At 39.2% G+C, this 22556-nt stretch overlaps 1 protein-coding gene across 1 annotated transcript in view; it reads right to left on the reverse strand.

The window, feature by feature from the left end:
- PAXIP1 (PAX interacting (with transcription-activation domain) protein 1) overlaps nucleotides 1-20908 on the reverse strand; it is a 56479-nt gene extending 35571 nt beyond the window's left edge. Inside the window, exons 1-5 of the mRNA XM_011941533.1 lie at nucleotides 20343-20908; nucleotides 14759-14802; nucleotides 12100-12163; nucleotides 7071-7233; nucleotides 4276-4389 (exon numbers count right to left, since the gene is read on the reverse strand). Coding sequence (XP_011796923.1) covers nucleotides 4276-4389; nucleotides 7071-7233; nucleotides 12100-12158 — 336 coding nt within the window. The 5' untranslated portion in view covers nucleotides 12159-12163; nucleotides 14759-14802; nucleotides 20343-20908. The remainder of the gene's footprint in view (nucleotides 1-4275; nucleotides 4390-7070; nucleotides 7234-12099; nucleotides 12164-14758; nucleotides 14803-20342) is intronic.
- Between the last annotated feature and the right edge of the window lie 1648 nt (nucleotides 20909-22556).

Raw genomic sequence — 22556 nt, forward strand, 5'->3', positions numbered from 1 at the left:
CAGGATGGTCTCGATCTCCTGACCTCGTGATCCGCCCGTCTCGGCCTCCCAAAGTGCTGGGATTACAGGCTTGAGCCACCGCGCCCGGCCAAGATAGGTAGTTTTTAATCACTGAAAGACAGTAACTGTTTAAACAAAGATGATTTAAGAGGAAAGCAATGTTTAGATGCCTTTGCCTGACCCAATTTATCAACTAAATTATTCTAAATTTTGTATCCTCAAAACTTCTAACTCACGAAGTGCTAAGGACCTCAAGGGTCAATCATGTCCCCTCTCCCCAACAACTAATAACCATACCCTGTTTCTGTTGGTTTTAAGTTATAAATTCTTTCATTCTTTTCAATTTGAAATTGTTAAACTTCGAGAGTATAAGAGGTAGTTTTATTATGCCATTTGCACAAGCTTTTGCTATGTGCTCATTAAAAAAAATAAAAACAAACATTTACCTTAAAAAGAAATGTTATTTTTGTGTATAGTCAGCTGGTCTCTAGCACTCATAAAACTTATAAACTAAAAGCAACTATTTAAATTCACCACTATTAAGTTTACAAATCTATATCGGAATAGATTATAAAATACAATAATTTAAAGGAATGATAAAAATTCAGTCTTTTTAAAGGGATTTAATTTTTCAAGTATTTGTGGTTATTGAGTTACATAAGCCACAAACACAACATAATCATGAATCAAGAACATAATGGCTAATTATAATTAACATTAACTTAAAACCATTTTGGTTTTATAAACAGACTATGCCGGAATATATGGCTCCTTCAGTTCATTTTATAGACTGATGCTTCTTAGCCTTCAAGGGGTGAATTAGAAAGAACCAGGGAAAAGGTGAGGTGAGGCAAGGAACACCACGCCATAGAAGGGTGCAAGGCCTACCAGGATCCAACAGGAATGAAACACTACTGCCTTAAAGACAACAGACAGACACGAATACAAAGTCCAGCTGTCACTTTCTGATCCTGTGATCTTGGCTGAAAGTAAATCTGACACTAAAGAAGAGCTGTTACCACTCCCTGAAGTTTTGGAAATTTGTGAGAGCCTATGTTATTTGTCACAAAAGCTGGCTGGAAGGAAATGGTTGAGGCAATGCTAATTCCTAGAATGATCAAGACAATGCTGCATAGTCGAGGAATTATCCTGCAAACATTCTGGTAATGTACCGTCAGTCATATTAAAAAATATCTGGAGGTAATGTACTTAATTTTCAAAAAAAAAAAAAAGGAATTATTTCTAGCTTATTCAAAAATTTACTGCAAGTTGGTCAGTGTTTTTTTTTTTTCATTGAATTTCATTGGAAAATGTCACTAAGTGCAATGATCACTTATACCCTTTATGTCATCATTACAACAGATATACAACATTAATCTTTTTTTGCAGCTGCCATATTCATGATTGTAATATATAAAAATATATGCTCATATATGTAAGTTACACATTTACAAATATCGTTGTTTTTTTTTTTTTTGAAGCAGGGTCTCACTCTGTTTCCCAGGCTGGAGATCAATGATGCAATCACGGCTCACTGCAGCCTCAACCTCCCAGGCTCAAGCAATCCTTCCGTCCCCAGCTTCCCAAGTAGCTAGGACTATAGGTGTGAGTCACCACGTCCAGCTACTTTTTTATTTTTTGTAAAGATGGGGTCTCACTTTGTTGCCCAGGCTGATCTCAAACTTTTGGGCTCAAGAGACCTCCCACCTCGGCCTCCCAAAGTGCTGGGATTTATAGGCATGAGCCACCACTTCCGGCTCATGTAGTGTCTTACTACTTCATTGTCTTCTAGGGTAGTTATACTTGAGCATTAAAAAATTCTGGTTGTTTTTCATTATTAATTGCTCTCTTTCTCTTTCTTTACATGTGGGCATTATGATTTCTTAAAAATTAAGGGCTGGGCGCAGTGCTCACTCCTGTAATCCCAGCAATTTGAGAGGTCGAGGTGGGCAGATCACTTGAGTCAGGAGTTCAAGACCAGACTGGCCAACATTTGGTCTCTACCAAAAATACAAAAATTGGTCAGGTGTGGTGGCGCGTGCCTGTAATCCCAGCTACTTGGGAAGCTGAGGCAGGAGAATTGTGTGAACCCGGGAGATGAAGGATGCAGTGAGTTGAGATCGCACCAGTGCACCCCAGCCTGGGCAACAGAGTGAGACTCTGCCTCAAGAAAAAAGAATTACTTAGGAACAGTAATGTGTACAGAACGGGGTTAGAGAAAGGAATGGTGGGTGTCTGTGTTTCAGTTTCCTCAAGGGGACAGCAGGACTTCCTTCACTGCATGCCGCAAGCAGCACGGTACTGGCAATTAGTAAGTGCTCACTAATGGCTGCGTATTAGTGTTACTTTTATTACTGGCAAACACAAAATCTGCTTTTAACAAATATTTACTGTTGCAGAAGAAACACAGTAAGCATTAAAATAGCAGTTCATTTTTCCCTATGTTGAATTAGTTCATATAAAACTGGGAAATTAAAATTGGAAAAGCAAAAAAAGACTTATCTTTTCCAGTCCATAAATGAAATCAAGAATGAAGAACAAATATATTACATAAGACAATATTATAATTCCACTACTGACTTAGATAAGATAATCTTTATATGCATAATATATTATATATAATATCATGTTTAGTATCAACTTTTAAAATATATGGAGTATTTGCTTTATCTAAATATAATTATAGTAGCATATTTGTTGTCTTACTCACAAGCATGTTTTAGCCAAAGAAAATGATTTCTTTTAAGTGGCTCTTTGTTGGGATAAATAAAACTCAATTAAAGTATTTATATATAGACCTTATGACTTAGATTTGTTTTTCCTTCCAAGTAAAAATTTTAAAAGATTCCATTTTTAGCTATACACGTACAAATTAGTCTAAAGTCAATAAATACTTTAAAATACATATTATATCCTAAAGCCCAAAGAGTTACTAAGGATTTATCATCAAAATATTTTGGAAGGGGGAAAAACCCTAAATTAAGGCACTAGAATTAAAACGTCAAATCACAATTCAAAACAGCTTTGACAAACCCACTCTGTTCACATAGTGCCTCTTAAATTATAATCCTAACTCAGTTAAAAAAGTTAAAGGTTTCATTACCCCTTCAAATTAGCTATGTAAAAATCAAATAAATTTTTGCTATAAATCAACATTAATGTAAAAAGAACCCACTATTTTAACCAAAGTATACTGTTTATCACTTAAATTGTCATGGAAAATACGTTTTTTATTTAAATTTTAGGAGTCACTTCATAAATTTTATATAATGCTTTCTATAGAACAGTGGTTCTGAAACTTTAGTATGCATCAGAATCACCCACCAGAGGACTTGATCACACACTGACTGTTCGGCTCATTTGATTAGGTCTGGGAAGAGGCTGGACAGACTTCATTTCTTTTTGTTTTCTGAGACAGAATCTCACTCGGTCACCCAGACTGGAGTGTAGTGGTGTGATCTCGGCTCACTGCAACTTCCACCTCCTGGGTTCAAGTGATTCTCTTGTCTCAGCCTCCTGAGTAGCTGGGATTACAAGCACATGCCACCACGCCTGGCTAATTTTTGTATTTTTAGTAGAGATGGGGTTTCTTCATGTTGGTTAGGCTGGTCTCGAACTCCTGACCTCAACTGATCCATCCACCTTGGCATCCCAAAGTGTTGGGATTACAGACGTGAGCCATTGCGCCTGACCAACAGGCTGCATTTCTAACAAGGACCCAAGGAGGGCAGATGCTGCTGATCCAGGAACTCTACTTGTGGAAACAAAATCCATACAGCCACACCGCTGCTCAAGGATGAGAGCCCTCTGCTTATCAAGACAAAAGTCATTTTCATATATTCCAGATTAAGAAGAAGAAAATACATCAAAAATTTCACTAAACGCATGTTTATAATCATACCTGGTATGAGGTTTTAAAAAAAAAAAAAAATGGTGACGGGAACTAAAAATACATTTTTTTTTTTTTTAACAAATAAAAATGAACCAAAGTTTTACTGGATTTGAAAGGAAATTCTTCAGATTAATAACATTTTCCTATTTTCCACATAAAATGAAGCCAAATTTCATAGTATTTAGAAGTTATATTTGGCTTACAATTTACAATCATCTCACATCTTTTGTGGAATGAAGCTGGATAAAAATAATATAAACCAATATAATCAGCTTTTGTAAATGAAATATAATAATTAATTAAAAAGAAGCTCAAAAAAGACATGTGATTACTAGAAATTCTTAAATGACATACAAAAAGGTGGTGGCACAAGAAATGCTTACCCCCTTTGGCTCTGGAACAATCAAATGCGTGCATTTCTTATTGAGGGTCAGCTGGCAGTCCCCCCCATAGAACGTAACCAAAGCCCACAGGGCACTTCTGTCTTCAGATGACACCTGATGGGAAGTCAGAAAGAAGGCTTTTACCATACATTTCAATCTGTGCATGGCTATATTTTCACTTTAGTAATATACTGCAACAATTCTGTTTCTCCCTTAATAAAATTAACCTAAGAATATCTGTAGAAAAAATAGAGAAGCTCTTAGCTATCTGCTTATTATAACAAAAACTTCACTCCTATCATAATAGTTTTACATATATAATTACTTATTTTTGCGTTGTCACCAAATGAATTTAAAAATATTTATATCCACATTCCAAAAAGCAGAATGGAAGATTATTTCAGTCTATAACAAAAACAGTCAGGGGGAAAAAAGCAGGAAGAACTAGTACACCATTCCAGCTTCCATTTGTGTCACTTTTGAAAATGTTTAAATACAACAGCAATATCAAAATCGTATTTTAGGAATGCCTTTATGCTAATGGATAACAAATACTAATTATGAAATGAATAAAATAAAAATAAAGATAAAAGTATGGTGGCTTATAAGTTCAAGGGAAAATGTAAATACTACTTAACAAAGGAAAGAAAGAAGGCAAGCATAAAAGGAATACTTCTTATGCTTGCTCAGTGATGAAGTAACGACTCCAGATACAATGGCTTATGCGGTCAAACAGGCTTTCACTGTAAGAATAGAAACAGCTACCATTTATTGCCTGCCTACTATGTGCCAGGAACTGTGCCAAGTGCTTTATCTATACAGCTAACCCTTCCAACCGCCATGGGAAACAGGAATCATTCGCCCCATTTTAAAGATAAGGAAACACACTAAATTACACCTAATAATTGGAAAAGCTGGCTTTTAAAACCCAGGTCTGTCTACACCCAGGTCTAACTCCAAACTGGACTTTCCACTGTTCTATAGTGCTTCTCTAAGGGCAGTTACTGCTGGGAAAGTCAAAAACAATTTCTAAAAAAATGAAATTTTAGAGTCTGAAAAGCAAAAGAACATTTAAGAAAAATAAAAATATAAGCATTAATTCTAAGATAATCATTTAACCAAGTAAATTTTTTCTGGATAAATTTATCGTAAGTTGAGGATTATAGTTGTTGAAGAATCCTGAACTTTGTCTCAAGTTAATGTTTTAAAAGTACTGATAATAGCGTATTAATCTCTTTTTAACTGCCAGTATGCAGCTTGCTAATAATCTAGCATTCTTCATCTACTCTCATCAATTTTACAAACATTTCTAGAAATTATTTTGTACTACACACTACTCTATAACTAGTAACAAGAACATGTTAGCTTTCTAAAAATCACTTTTCAAATCATTATTTTATATCTTGTTAATTTAGTAAGTCAACGTCACATTTCAGAAGACTGGACCAGGTTATTTTTATTAGAGGCTTTCACAAAAACATTTATATCCTACAGCATTTAGAGAGCTGAGATTTAATTATATGATAATACAGATTAATCCAAGGAGTCATTATATAATCTTTATTAAAAATGAAATTAAAAACAATCTAGATATGCCTTTAATACCAAGATTTGCCTATATGTTCAGTTAAGTATTATTTTATTTTACTGACTGCAGTAAATCTAGTCCTATACCCTATTTGGCCTGTGTCACAGGCGTAGACCTCAACAGGGTGCAGTAGATTGCTGTGGAAAGAACATCAGCTAGGGAGGAATGGAGGAGACCTGGAATTAATACGATGCCTCCAATAACTCGCTTATGTCAACTTGGAAAACTTCCATGACCCAGATTCTTCACTGATGCACGTTTGGATTAAATGACTTTGAACATCCATACCAGCTCATTTAATGAATCTCCATCAGCATAATTAAGAATGCTCTTTCCACACCAAAATGTTAACAATAGTTACTTAGTGACAGGATTATGGGGACATTTTTATTTTCATTTTTATACTTTTCTGTATTTTCCAAATTTTCAAAAGCATTAATTTTATAATTGGGGAAAAGTGCTTTTCTTTTTAAAAAACCATCTTTCCAAAATACCAATGTTATCATGTTGGCTAATAATGTCTCCTCAGTGCTGTAAGGCTAAAACCCAAAGGCTCCCCTGCGGCGTCCAGGCCCTTCCTGTCTGGCTGGCCCCTAACCACCTCCTCCTGCCCATGAGCACTGCCCCCGTGTGCACCTGCCGTCCTCACCACGTTCCGCTTTCCTGTGCCCCGCCGTGCCCACCCTCTGACCTCCTCCTCTAAGACTCGGCTCAGGTGGCATTACCACTGTACTCCCACAGCAAGCTGGACAGAAATCTAAATACTTCTCACACTCTACAACTATCTGCTTGCTTATCTGTCCTCCCAACTATACTCCAAAGCAACCAGGAGCAGAGGACGAGAATTTCAAGTCTGTGTCCCCAGGAATAAAAGCTTTTGTTTAAACCAATCAGGAACACTCTCCCTTTTCCTTCTTCAGGCCTCACCACCCCCAGTAAGACACTCCTTGATTCTAGCTTACAGGATTTTCTCCTTGTCCAGTCTTGATTATGAACTCTAACACTCCTCATTAAAGAGTGTTACATGATGTCCTCAACTTCTCTGAGATCTTTCACAGTACCTAGAACAGTGCAAGGCACATGGGTAGGCAGTCAAGAAATACTGTTGTTGAGATACAGAATGGAACGGACTTTTTAGGCTTCTAGATTTAAATCATGACCTGGCCAGGCTCTCCATTACACTCTTGACCTATTCCCCAAAACCTACCCAGCACATTACAACAGAGGCCTCAGCCTGCATCAATACCGGGTCAGAAGAAGGCAGATGATCTCTGTGCTTCCCAACTTCTGCTGGACAAGCTCCCTTCCCTACCTCTCCCTGGGAGAGCTCTGGAAGACTCCAACAAAGAGCTCCAGCTTGTATCAACACCCTGACGGGGAAAAGACAGAAGGTCACTGAGAACCACCAAGAAACAGTCCTTTTGTAAAGCTGGGGTCCTGCCTGGCACGTGCATGTGAGCGTGTGTGCGCATGGGTGTTCCAGTGTGCAGAAAAGGTGCAGATCCCTCTGACAGTCTCCAATCAGTGAGGACTAACCACTGTGAGCACTCCCTCCTGTTTCTGTACCTGGGGCCCACTTTCATTTTTGCATATGTTGCAACATACCGTATTTGCCCAAGGTCTGACCCTCACAGACAGTATGTTTACTGAGAGAGAAATCGCATCTTAATTAATTTGTACCCCTTTGCATTGCTCCTGTCACAAAGGAAGTACCCATCAAGGATTTGTTGGATCAAAGTCCCTTAGCTGCACACTGTACATATGTTTGTTAATATATCTTAAAACCAAAATAACATTTTTTAGCAACCACAAAATATTAGTGCTCCCAAAGCACTTTTCTTAAACTACAATTTCCAGGGTTTCTTCATAGAAGTGACTATTAAAGTCTTCCCCATCCCTATTTGAACAATCTTTCTCAACTTAAAAGAAATGCTTTTATTTTACCCCATGACACACTGGGGATTCCAGTTCCTTATGTTAAGTGATGAACTGCGGGAAGTAAAGCAAGTGGCCCACAAAGATCACGCTAATTCTGGATTCTAATTTTTCTTATCCACTGAATTTGCTGAAAGGATATAAAATACTGTCACAGATCTTGCTAACAAATTAAACTTTTGGCCACCATTGACCCAGCCACTCCCCTTGGTAAGTTTAGCACCAAGGTCAAATTCGACTTTGCATCTGACAGTGGGTGAGTAGGGCCTCTGCCCAGTTTGTCACCAGCAGAGCCCCTTCCCAGACCACACAATCGAATGACACTATTCCACTGCAAAGAATCAAGATATTCACGTTCTCTGAGCAGTTTGCTCACCCAGTTGTTTCTTTATGGATATCCACCCTCCTGTTCCCACAGGGACTACACTGGTGACTTCTCCGCTGAGAACTCAAGATCTACTTAGACCCCTCAGCCTGTGGGATGCTCACTGAGCCAGCTGATACTCCTGTATCACTTTCTATCATCCTTTTCCTCCGCTTTCTGGGTCACAGAATAGGACCTATGTACACACACACCTATGTACAACCATCTTCTACTAATTTCTGCTCTAAATCTTTACCTGGGTTGTTGTTATTTCCCAGCAATGAAAATAAAAATGATTAAATCTGACTTTATCTTGGCTTCTAAAAATAATATCCTACTCCTCCAGTATCATCTGTTTTCAAGCTCCTTCTTTTTTTTCTCCCCAAATCTCTCTACCAATGCGTGCTATCCAAGGCTCTACTCCCAGTTATCTGTTCCTCTCTCTATCATGCTCTGTGGGAATTTCCTTCATGCCACAGGATCTCCAAGTTCCTACACTTCATATCTTATCAACAGCCCAAAGTGTGTTTCAAACCAGTGTTACCATCTCCCCTCGCCAATCAGGATCCTCCCTATTTCCCAGCTCCATCAGCGGTGCTGCCACTCTCCTGGTGCTCCCCAGCTGAAACAATGACATAATCTTTGGCAACCACCATGGGATCTGGCGCAGGGAGGTATACAGTGAGCGTTGGCTTCTCACTCTTTGCACCACAGCATCCCACGTCCCCAGTACCTGCTGAGTCCCATCTGTTGCTAAGTCCCATGTTGTATCTGCTACCCTGAATTCAATCTCCATTTGTCAAAACTCCAGCCTCTGTCCTGCCCTGCAAGTCATCCTCAGAGCTCCTGGATCAGTTTTACCTGCAATGATCACAAGTGATTCTAATTTTGTTTGCTTTTTGTCTCCCAAATTTTCTGAGGTAAGTATTTGCAACCCAAAATCAAATAACGAGGAAAAAAGGGTGATGAAGCATCCTGCTATCTACTTTAGCCAGTTCAAACTCATATACCTTGTTTTCCCATCGTCTCTATCCATCTACCCGCCTGATCATTTTTTCTTCTACATGCAAATGCACACCGTTGGCTGACACCAGTCTCCTCTTACCTAGCGTCTGTGTACTCCTGACTTCTCCTTCCAACTTGCTCTATGCAGAATGCCCTCCTCCCTTCCCATTTCCTCCAATTCTGTCCATTCTTTCAGGGCCACTCAAACCTTACATCCTCTCTATCAAGGCTTCCCTCGCCTCACAATCCAGACTGATGCCATCCTTCCTAAGCTCATACAGTCATACTGTGCCCCCCGAGTGGTCATATATGTATCCTGTATGTATGTCTATACTATACCTAATTTATTACATGTATTATATAACAATCTATTACAAATATAAACTCTGATAAACATAACTCAGTTCTTTGGAAGACTAACAATATTCTCTGGTGCTAAACTCATAGTTAATATTTAACAATATCTAATTACCTCATTTGAAACCCTATAATCATCTTATACTCACATACTTTTGACTTTCTTATTTATTTCACCAAATCAAGTCTTCAAAATCCCATGTCACTGTGACCTTCATCTCTGAAAAATGCCCATAGGACTCCCTGTCCCTGTCCCAAACTCAGCGTGGCCCTTCGTCCTCTCTCCCTTTCTCATTCAATTGGAATCATTTCTGGATAGTTGGCTCTGAGTCTCTGAAACCCAGAAATCCAACCGGTGCAAATAAAATTAAATGAAAAATTCACATTTTAGCCAAAGTACATTGTGTTTATACATAAGTAGTAATGTTTTCATTTTTAAAACTTTTCTGATACGTTGATTGTAAATTTGGAACATACAGAGAAGTAGAGGAAAACAATAAAAATTACATGTAACCACAGCACCCAGCATTTAAAAGGTTTTCTCATTTTAGCCAACTTTAAAGATCATTCATGTAAACATACACTTATAACAGATATGAAAAAACATTGCAAAATATAAATACCAACAAAATTCCTGTTAAAGAGAAAAAAAATAAGCCAACTTTGCTACTTGAAGGATCTCCATCAAATTAATGTCACAAAAACAAAAACAGGATTTTAGAGAACTTCCAGAATATAAAAGACACAAACAAAAACACAGTAACCACAGATAAATTTACTTATTACTTGGACAGAGGAGGGATCAAGTCAGAAAGAAGGCTTCAGACAGGTGAGATTCTTTGTATTAACTGTTGAGTCTGGCCAACCTAACAATGCTAAATCAAATACTATCCAGCTCCATAATCCTCTATCACAAAGGCATAAGGAAAAACAAGATTATAACCAAATTTCTTTCCGTCTCACCTAATAACTTGAATGTGCCCTTTTCTCAAAGGTGTGCATAGAGAAAGATGACTAAATACTTTCTCAAAAGTATCACGTATGAGCACCAAAATGACAGCCTGGGATGAGGACTGTCAGGTCAAACGAGATGGGACATCCTACAGAGCACTTTTACCTTCCTAAGGACTACTAATTTTAAACAAATTACTCCACATAATTCGTAAAACGACTTTAAACAGTAACAATTTGATTTTTTTCAAATAGTTTTTATTATGATTTGAGGTTTTTCTTAGCTGGGAATTAGAAAAACAAAATACAATAAAAAAATTAAATATTCAGATACTCAGAACTAACCACTGTTAACATTTTGGTTCCTCATTTCAGATAGCTCTCATATATTTGGTTGGTGTAATACTGTACACACCTAGGCTATGGCCTGCTTTTGTCATTTAAAACGTTTCCCATGTCTTTATATGTTTTCATAAAACAGAATTCAAAAATGGCTAAGCAGCTAGACTACTGTGTAAGTATATACAATAGGTTTCTTAAACATTTCCAAATAGTGGATGATCTGATTATTTCCAATTCTACCATCTTATAAAATAATGCTTATCAATAAATGTGAGCACCTTTATGTGTCAGTCTGTCCTTCCTTCTATCGACTTGGGATAAGTTTCTTTTTCTTTTTTTTTTTTTTTGAGACGGAGTTTTGCTCTTGTTACCCAGGCTGGACTGCAACGGTGCAATCTTGGCTCACCACAACCTCCACCTCCCAGGTTCAAGTAATTCTCCTGCCTCAGCCTCCCAAGTAGCTGGGATTACAGGTGTGTGCCACCACACCCAGCTAATTTTGTATTTTTAGTACAGACGTTCAAACCCCTGACCTCAGGTGATTCACCCGCCTCCGCCTCCCAAAGTGCTGGGATTATAGGCGTGAGCAACCACGCCCGGCCGACTTGGAATAAGTTTCTAAACATAAAAGAAATGCAGGTGAAAATGAAATGAGTATTTTAAGGCTACACTGCTCCCCTTTCCTAGGAAGCTGCTGTGCTGACTCCCATTCCTGGCAGCAGGAAGCAGGAGTCTGTCCTCAGCATCTCCACCAACACCGAACACACTGTTACAAATTCCATGAGCAAAAACGCTTATCTCATTGCTATTAAAATGTTCATGTCTTTGATTATAAAGTGCATCAAATGTTTTGTTACACTTATTATTAGTAATTCCTCTTTATAGATTCTAAATTCATTTCTCTGCCTTATCTGCTAAGGTCTTTTTTATTCTTATTGATCTGTATAATCCCTTTATTTATTAAGAAAATTCTTTGCCTGTATTTCTAACTGAATTTTCCTTGTCATCTTTTAATTTCATTTTTAATATTTTTTCATATTCAAGTTTTAAATCTTTGTTTTTTTTAATTATAAAGACCATTTTCATTCATTAAAAACTTTGTATCTTAAAAGCAAGCACAAATATTTAAATAATTTTAAGTGTCATGAGTTCATATTAAATATACAGTCAGTTTAGGAAATAGCTTCTCTAAAACTGGTTAACAAACAGGTCATAAATCCACATACAAAAACTCAGAAGTGTCACATATAAATAACTCAAGACTAACTGTAACCATGCTTACCTGAGAAAGGCAGGCAGTGATTCCAAAAAAAATCTGACATGATTCTGGAGAAAAACCATTTACTCTGTTTTATAGTTATTAAGATTACAATGAAATAAGATTAGTGCAACCTGTACTTCACTAACAGACATTACCCACCCACTCTGTCCCCACTCAGTCCATTTAAGAAAGAGACAGACTTAAGATAGACAAAGAAGAGTAGAGGGCAGAGTGGAATAGAGAGCAGTGGGTGCACAGAAAGAACTGAGTGCTTTTCCGTAAAGTACATTTTGAAATCCAATCTCTCCACTTATATCATAAATCAAATGGGCAAAATACACTCAGATGGGGAAGCCCTTTGATCTCTGATAGCTAGCTAACTATACACACATATAAACACACACGTGCATATACACATACACACAAATGGCACAGCAGTTATTTTAAAAGCAAAATTAAAATGTCTTGCTTCTTTTAGAACGAAATGTTGTGACTGCTTCTGTCGCACAGTAGGAAGAATCCTTCATAAGGGCTTGACTGAGCTCTAGTTTTATTATCTCCGCTAACTTTGTGAACTTAGGCAAGATAACTGCGAGCTTCAATTTCCCCTTTTTTGAAACAAAAGTTGGAATATATGATTCCAAAGATCCTTCCTATTTCTAAAGCTGATCTTGAAAATTCATTCAAAATGATTAATAAGCACTTACTACACATCACACACTGCAAATTTAACAAGACACAAGGCAGTCATGATCTCTACACGCCTGTAATTCACAGGCTATTCAGAGCAAACAATGACTTTTTTTGAATAATCTGGAGTGTGCAGAATTCAAAATGGGTTAAAGTATTGCTTCTCTTTCCCTATAGGAGAAAAATATACTGATTGAGATAGGTGAATCAAGAAAAATATCAGTTTAAAAATTCTATTCCAAATTTAAATAGAATTTTAAAATTCTATTCCAAAATCATATACAGATGAATCTTATAAACATTTGAGACTTCTCTGGCTGTAAAAAAAACTCTGTAGACTGCAATGATATCTTCAGCCCTATTACCCAAGATCTGTTTCCATCTTCCAACCTAACTAAGCTCATGGATTTTCTACTTCCAAAGACTTTGGGAAATATTAACAAAGGCAAATCTCAGAGCACACTGTCTACCAGTGAGTCTCCCGGGCTCCCTTGTTTGTTTGTTTCTGAGATGGAGTCTTGCTTTTGTCGCCTAGGCTAGAGCACAGTGGTACAATTTTTGTTCTTACGGATGGGCAAGTAAGAGCTCAAAGAAGATCCCAGTGGCCGGGCGCGGTGGCTCATGCCTGTAATCCCAGCACTTTGGGCGGTCGAGGCGGGCGGACCACAAGGTCTAGAGATGGAGACCATCCTGGCCAACATGGTGAAACCCTGTCTCTACTAAAAATACAAAAACTAGCTGAGCATGGTGGTGTGTGCCTGTAGTCCCAGTTACGCAGGAGAATTGCTTGAACCTGGGAGGCAGAGGTTACAGTGAGCCGAGGCCATGCCACAGGACTCCAGCCTGGGTGACAGAGCGAGACTGTCTCAAAAAAAAAAAACAAAAAACTCAGCTTCTTAAGGAGTCTTGTATAGAGAATAAATGACGTAGAACAGCAAAACCAGCCTCTTAGCTCTATTCCCAGTCTTTTTCACTTCTTATAAAAGTAATAAATAACAACAAAATAAAAACAGAAACGAATTTCCTCCAACTCTTTAGGCTACATACAAGAAAATATTAGAACTTCTGAGTTGGAGTTGCTAAAGTTCTACACATCCTCCAAGAAGAACTGCTTGTAGAGGAATGTTTTCTCTATTTCTCTATAAATATTTCATGATAAGTTTCCTTCCATCTGCATTGACTCAATGGGTAATAAGTGCGTTCAAGGGAACTGCCTGGCATAGCTGCAAGATAAAATAGAGCACATGACATAATCTCTTGCCAGGTCTAAAATTTTAGCAACTGTATGGTATCAGGTACTTGCAAAAGATATGATTTCCACAAGCAAGTTACACTTGAAATAACAGTCCCATGAAGCATCATCCTTTTAGGATGAAAAGGGAGCCACCAGGCCTAGGAGAATAAACAGGAGGCCTGTAGAATGCATCATTTCTGGCTCCTGACACAGTGCCAGGGCAGGGGCACTTCCATTAATGCTCCATGAAGGAACAATGCAAGCAAGGAAGCTCCCTGAGGGCAGAAATGGTCTTCTTCATCACTCTATTTTCAATACTCAACCCACAGCACATGTGCACTGAATCAATAATCCTTCTACCCAATGCAATTAAAAGGATTAACAATGCATGTTATAAATTTTCTTCTCACTTCTCTTCCCCAATTTACTCTTCAAACAATTCAAATAAGACTTAGAATTTTAGAAATACTCCTCATCTAGCTAGCACCACAAAAGCTGAAGAGAACCGGAGCTCCTGCCTCCAGCTCCTGGCCTAGAACTACTTGTCACAGCTAAGCCCCCTTTTAACATGAGTAATGACAAGGATCAGGTACACAAAATTTGAAACAGGATGGAAAATAGTAGGAATATAAGATGTAGACAAAACAATCTATCCTAACGAATGAATCCACTTTTCACTCCGTTAACTATCATTTCTTTCAGTCTTAAACCCAGAGTTACCCTTTCCCTCCTCCCCCACTAAAAAAAAAAGGATACGGCAGAAGAGCTCCACACTGAACGGACAGAATCACCCAAGAAGGCTGAAAAAGAAAAGATTAAATAAAAAAGTATTCTCAATTTACAAGTGGCATGATACTATTTTACTAGTGTTGTTCTTAGAAATTTAAAGTCTATTTTAAAATATCCAGATTACAAGTATGAATATTCAAATAGAAATATTATAGTCAAAGATTAGTTACTAATACCGAAGATGAAAAATCCAATTATAGAATGAAGCACTACCATATTTTTTAAAAAATTATGTATAAACATTTAAGTTCCAGGTTTACACACTTATTACTGCTGACCCCACGATTAGGACAGGGGAACTGTCACCCATCCTGCCTCACCACCGCTGCCACCTCATCCAGGGCACAGTCAGCCCCTCATATGCTCCCTTCTTGAATCCCAAATTCAATCAAGTCTAAATTCATGAGGTGTTTGTTTGTTTTAGTGAAGTCAAGTAGATACAATGTTTGTAAGCCATAAAAATTATTTCTAACTGCCTGAAAATCTTTTTTATAAATTCTAAAAACTGAGATTAATTATAAAACAGATTAATTACTACTTTTCTGGGTAATTTATATTTTTGAAAAATTATCCTGTTTCTATGTTTAATTTTTATAATTACACAAACCATTGTCCTGATAGCTCTACTTCACAAAATTACTATCTAAAAATGTAGTAATGCCCCCATTACTACATTCTGGAAGGCAGCTGACTTCCAGAAACTTCAGCCAACTGAAACATACATATATACTCATTATCTATCCATCAATTCATTCATCAAATATTTATTGAGAATCTATTTTATGCAGAAATGGTGCAAGGCACTGGGGATGTAACAATGAAAAAGAGAAAGGAAGTCTTTGGTCTCTTGCAACTCATATTCCAAGCTAATGATCTTCAAGCCATTTTTGTCATGTACACCGTAAATAAATTTCCGACAATGAAACGCCTCCCTTATCGTGTTTTAGATGACATCTACAAGTTTTCAGCATAACTCTAAATAAGCGTATTTTCTGTGAGAAGAGGAATATTAAACATTTTATAAAATAAAATAAAGATTGGCCGCTGTGCCTGGGATAATTATTTCATGATGATTTGACATTTACCAAAGGTTTTAAGTAAGTTATTGGATTAGTTATCTGAAATCTGAAAGAAGGCACTTAATTTTTCTATCTATGTGCCTTATCCAACATATCTTCACACTTTTTGATAGTCCTAGAAAAATTCCAGTTAAATTTTAAAAATGGGCCAGCATCAGGAATCTGTATTGGCCTTGACACTTCTCAATTCAGAACACCTTCGTGTGGACCAAGCTCTCCTCTCCACAGCGACACCCAGAAACCCCTCTCTGCTCATGATGCCGTGACTGGGCACTAAGGGGAGAGTCCCTAAAACCAGTCTTTCTAGTTGTCCTTCCGTCTGCTGTCCGCGAGAATTTTCAGAGCCTGGGGCAATGCACTATAAGATTAGGATGGGTGAAGGTTTGATTCTTCCATGTAAAGTGGGAGGGGCCACTGTGACCACAGGCGTGTTCTCAGGCAGCCTTAGGAAGGGCCAGTCCGGAAATGTTACCTATTACCTTACAACCATCCAGGCAGCATACATGCTGAAAATCTCCCTCCAGGGAGCTTGGGTAGGATATCCCAGGTTAAAGACTGCTGGCTATCATAAAGTCCCATCCAGGCAGAGTAGAATCACTGAGGCCCTACTTTAGATAAGTTTAGATAAAATAATGCAAAATTAGGATGTAGGCCACAGTATAAAGCAGAAATGGAGAACTATAAAAGCAAAGTAATAAGGAACTATTTATCCTAAAGGCAAAGAACAATATATAAAAATAAGCCAGTTGAGCGCAGTGGCTCATGCCTGTAATCTCAGCACTTTGGGAGGCCAAGGCGGGCAGATCACTTGAGGTGAGAGGTTTGAGACCAGCCTGGCCAATATGGTGAAACACTGTCTCTGCTAAAAATACAAAAATTAGCCAGGCATGGTAGTGTGCACCTCTAATCCCAGCTACTTGAGAGGCTGAAAGAGGAGAATCACTTGAACCCCGAGGCAGAGGTTGCAGTGAGTTGAGATCACACCATTGCACTCCAACCTGGGAGATTCTGTCTCAAAAAAAAAAATTAAATTAAATAAGCCCACTACAAGTCAGCAAAATTAACATTTCCAATGATACCCAAAGGCCACTGAGAAAAATATCTCAATTAAAAAAATAATTTAAAAAGTTTTGGTGCCCAAAGAAAGAAGTTTTAAACATTTATAAGACTCAAATATGTAAATGACAGATAAACTGCCACTGTGTATAAAGATGCCTTATTTTTAAAATGCATTGTCAAACTTCCTATCAAGGTAAAGGCCAACAGATATGCCTCTAGGGAACCAGGTCTCAGCCTTCAGTCATATGAATTCAGACTCAACTATTAGCAGCAGAATCCAAAATAAGACAGGCCCATAGGTTCAAACTAAGAATATCAGGATCTACTTGAAATATCTTAGAGTGAAGGCAAACTGTTGGATCAGCTCCGAAATACTCTATCACCTTGTAATGTAACACAATAGTCCCTGGACAATACAGGTGCTGCCACAAATTACAAGCAGGCTGGAATGCTACTGGGTACAGATGAAATACGTCTGTCACTCATTTTAAAACACTATAGCCAGAGGGGGAAAAAGTTGGGTTTGAATACAGTAAACTACCTTGGCAAAATGAGGATAATCCTAGAAGCTAACTGTTAATTGTACAAGTAATGGGTATTTCTATTTAGCCTTATATACTGACTTTCCCAGGAATATGAATACTGTGTAAAATGAAGGAAGACTGCTTTGTTTAGCTCAGAACTTTACAGGAATTGATCACCATTCTGAAATGTCACCTCACAGTGGCAACCCCACTTGTGGGGTATGAGATCATTCTGCAATTGCAGCAGCTACAGGCAGTGACTCTACATATAGCAAAAGCCATGCCCAAGTGTTTACACATTGAAATATATATTTATTATTTACTTTCCTTTTTATTTCACCTTCACATTTCAGTTTAGGCAACAAATTTCAGTTTATATATACATATTTTAAAGGTTGGCTTATGTATTGATTCATTTCTGGATAATGAGGGGCGTGCTACAAAGTATTTATTACAAAAAAGGGGTTTGGAGTCAGGCAGGTTTAAGAACTACCTCTGGTAGTTGGCCTGGCAACAATCACCTAGGCCCCAAGGATGTGTTAGGAAGATTACCCTTTCACATAAAATCTGCATAAGATATGCAAAGTCACTTTAATGAGACAATAGCTCCAGGCTATTGTCTGAGAGAAAGAAAATTTGTAAGAAGGGGAAGGAAGGGACAGATACTGTTCCTACAGCAGTACAAGGAAGCAAGCCAGGGACAAAAACATGTTCCAAAGAAGAGGGTGCCCCAGCTCAGGACCTCATCCCTGTGGTAAGTCACACAAAGGGGCATTGGGTAAACAAACCAGGAAACCTGCTGATACTCAGTCTCCACAAAGGAGTCTGCACCCACGGCAAGTCTAAGTGGGCCACACTGAACCGGGCCCATTAGTGCGTGGACGTGACCATTACCACCACAAATTCATTGTCATTCTGACTTCTACAGCAGTCTCAAGTATGGTTTATAAACAGCTTGTCTTGAGACAGATCCACTTTCAGATTTATTTCCGAAATTCGAGTTTGTGGCCGGGCGCGGTGGTTCACGCCTGTGATCCCAGCACTTTGGGAGGCTGAGGCAGGCAGATCACGTAAGGTCAGGAGTTCAAGACTCCTGAGGTGTCTTGAACCTCAGGAGTTCAAGTGATGAGGTGAAACCTCGTCTTTAATAAAAATACAAAAATTAGCCGGGCGTGGTGTCGCACGTCAGTAATCCCAGTTACGCAGGAGGCTGTGTCACGAGAATCACTTTAACAGTGAACAGTGAACAGAGATCGCACCACGGCACTCCAGACTGGGTGACAGAGTGAGATACCATCAGGGAAGCGGAAGGGGAAGGAAAGGAAAAAGGAAAGGAAAGGAAAAGAAACTCGAGTTTGTAAAACTACAAGGCAGTTTCCGACCCTGGGTACTGGGGAGGTCACCACTTCCCAGCATCCAGCGGCTTCTCTGGCCCCGCAATTTGACTTAAGGGCAATCTTTCTATTTTTTTTCCCTTTTCCTTTTTGTTTAAGAGATGGTGTCTCACTGTGTTACCCAGACTGGAGTACGGCAGCTATTCACAGGTGTGATCACAGTGCATGGCAGCCTTGAACTCCTGGCCTCAAACAATCCTTCCACCTCAGCCTCCTAAGTAGCTGGGACTACAGGTGAGTCCCACTGCACCAGGCTGGCAATCTTTCTTAATTCCTAACACTGTTATTGTTAAACCACGGTAACTTTCATACTGATTTCTTTTTAAGGCAAAGCATTTAATAACATGAAAAGGGAAAAAGTGGTAGTGGTATAGAACTATTTTAAAACAAATAATAGAGAAGATCTGAAGCAAAATTGAAGCACTGGAATTACAAAATTTAACAAATTTTTAAAACATACATTTTAACAGACGTCAACTAACTTATTAGCTATAACATAATACAGTAGGTGGATAAACAAAATCTGAACAATTCTTCCACCAGCTGAATCCCCCATTTTCTGCAACAAATTACCCATAGGTCAAGCTAGATACACCCCAGACGACCACTGGGTAGACAGTGTGACTAAAGGTCATTGTGACTCTTGTCAGAAAAGAGTTCAACAACATAGTTAATGGGGGACTCCCTTCAGCTAACTGAAAATGAGGACAACTTGCCACAGTGGGGATGGAAAGTAACCCTGTCCTAAGAGTTACCTCCTGACAGGCCTTAGCCTGCTTTTGGAATGAAATACACTCTTACGATAATTCAAACACCCATCTGATTCAAGGCATCAGATCTGTTTCCCATGACAGGTTTCCTTGGCTCAGAAAACTTCCAGGCAGTGGTAACATGGGACAAGTTCTGTAGCAGGCATAAAGGATGACCGAGGATTACTTATGACATACAGAAACCATGCTCTGCCTTGGTTTAGCTGAAAGGGCCTGAAGCTAAGGGAAGTTACTCAGATGTTAAAGATGCCCACAGTTATCTGGCAACTTTCCACATAAAACAGGACTTCAGGGACAGGCATGGTGGCAATGCCTGTAACCCCAGAACTTTGGGAGGCTGAAGCAGGTGGATCACCTGAGGTCAGGAATTCAAGACAAGCCTGGTCCAACATGGTGAAACCCTGTCTCTACTAAGAATACAAAAATTAGCCAGGTATGGTGGCAGGCACTTGTAATTCCAGCTACCTGGGAGGGTGAGGCACGAGAATCACTTGAACCCGGGAGGTGGAGGTTGCAGTGAGCCAAGATTGCACCACTGCACTCCAGCCTGGGCAACAGAGCAAGATTCCAGCTCAAAAAAGTAAATAAATAAAAAAATAAAAAATAAAAATAAAATAAAACAGGACTTTAGCAAAGATACTGAAAAGAGCTATATTGAAACTTCAAGGTACTGTCTGCAAGATACATGAGGAAAAGATATAAAACAAATTCTATTTACTACTGACCTTTACAACAGGTAAGTCAAAGACTTCCCGAGCTTCTCCCACCTCTGGATTGTCCCCATCCTCTGAGATTATGTGTGAGGCTAGTGCATTGTAGGAAACTTCCTTCGCTTTTCCAGCCTTGAGAAGCTGAATAACCTAAAAAACAAGAAAACCCACACAAATTAAAATGGGCAATACTGTACTGCACTCTTGAATTACAGAAATAATTATTGGGCATAAAGCAATTTTTAATAAAAACACACCATATTCCCCATATAAAAATTAACAGCCTTTTACTCTGAATAATATGCCAATGAAACTTCTGGGGACAATCAAAAGCAACAAGTCATGATTCACCGACCAACTAACGGAGGCTAGTGTGAGTCAAGTACTGGGCATGGTCTGCCCTCAAGACAGATGGGCTGGACAAACCAGGAGACAGCACAATCACTGCTGCGGTGGGGCCATGCACATGGCGCTCCTGAGCTTCCAACTTAAAGGCTGGGGCATTTGGAGTTTCACCACCATTAGGGAAAGATTCTGTAAAAGGAGATATGTGAGCAGAACCCTCGTGATCGTCTGGGTGTCAGGCAAAAATCTATACATCAAGAAAGAGGGAGCAGTGTTGAAGGCACTGAACAGGTGAATACAGAGCAGACCATGAATGGGCTTTCTTACACACCACACAAAAAAGTCTGTGCTTCATTCTGGGGTATATGCAGGGCCACTGAAGGATTTCACACAGGAAAAGTAGCACAGATTTCATACAAAGATGACTGTCCATGTGAAAAGAATGGATTGGGTGGGCTGGCTGGGTTTGCTTGGCTGGGTGACTAAAGACAAGAGGCCTGTTAAGAAACAAGTGCAATAACCCAGGTGAAAGAGGCATCCACTAAAGCGATGTCATGAGGGGCAGAAAGGAGGAAGATGTGAGAGAATCGGCAAACCTTGGTGTCTAGAAGGGGTATAAGCACAAGAGCAATGTCCATACTGAAATGGTGGTAAGTACCACTCACTGAGGAACACATTAGAAGGCCGGCAGGTGGGGGACACAAGGACGTGTTTTAGTTTGGGCATGCCATTTTTGAGGGGCCATGTGTAATATCTGGCAAGAAGTATCCAGTTGCAGCTAGGAAAAGATGTGGCTCTCCCTGACAGAAAGTCATCAGCATATTACACAGACAGGAGCCACAGCCATGAGCGTGAAGGTGGTCGCAGTGCAGAGTGGCAGGTGAGCTAGAGAGCAGACACAGCAAGTGATACTTCAGGGACAGGTAGGAAAGTGCAGTGTCACAGGAGACGAGCATCAGCAGAAGCCAAGGAAGTGAGGGTTAAGGAATAGTCGACGGTCAAGTGCTTCAGAAGAGGTGGGAAGTGTCTGACAGTGCACACCAACTGTCAAAGTGACATGGTGCTCACAAAGCTCAAGTGCCACAAGGGCAACACCCTCTTCCAGGTCCCCTCTCTGCGGCAGAGAGCTTTCTTTTTTCACTTATTAACTTTTGCTCCAACCTCGGAAAAAAAAAAAAATAAAGTGACCCACAAGCTAGACAACCTTTTCAGAATACTTTACTGACCACGAAGAGATATGAACTAGAGAAGAGGCTCAATATTTAATAAGTGAAAAAACAACGGTCGCTGGCCATGGGCCACTTTAACCTTTCTTCCTTCCCTTGACCTCTAAGCATTTTCAGCTTCACTCATTCATTCGACTGGACTTCAGAAAAGACACCCCTCCTTTTCCTATCCTCCAGTCTGTTTCTGATCCTACTGCCTTCTTCATGAGTCTCCCTGTCCATAGCTATGTTCCCTCCACCTGTAAACAGTGAAATTGCCCACATCCTTCCACGCGCTTGTGATGCAACACAGATCCCTCCCCAGCCCTCTCTTCCTCAGGCACCTTCTCTATTTCCTTCTCAGGACAAATTTCCTAAAGAGTCTAACCTTTCTGTTCTCAGTTTCCATTCACTCTTCAACTCCCTGCAATCCAGCCCCTTCCACCAACACTCTACCAAAAACACTTTACTCGGTTTTCATCAACTTTGAGGATGCCAAAACCAATAGCTTCTCCTCAATCTCCACACTACTGAATATCTTAATAGATTTATCTCAAGTCACTCTGCTTCAGATATAGTCATCATCCTGATGTATCCCAAATGCACGAATGCCTCATTCCTCAGCACATAGCTCCACATGAAAATATTCCTTCGTGTTCTTAACTTCTGCTTATCTCAA

Source organism: Colobus angolensis, unplaced genomic scaffold (assembly GCF_000951035.1).
Source record: "Colobus angolensis palliatus isolate OR3802 unplaced genomic scaffold, Cang.pa_1.0 Scaffold2, whole genome shotgun sequence".
Lineage (NCBI taxonomy): Eukaryota > Metazoa > Chordata > Mammalia > Primates > Cercopithecidae > Colobus > Colobus angolensis.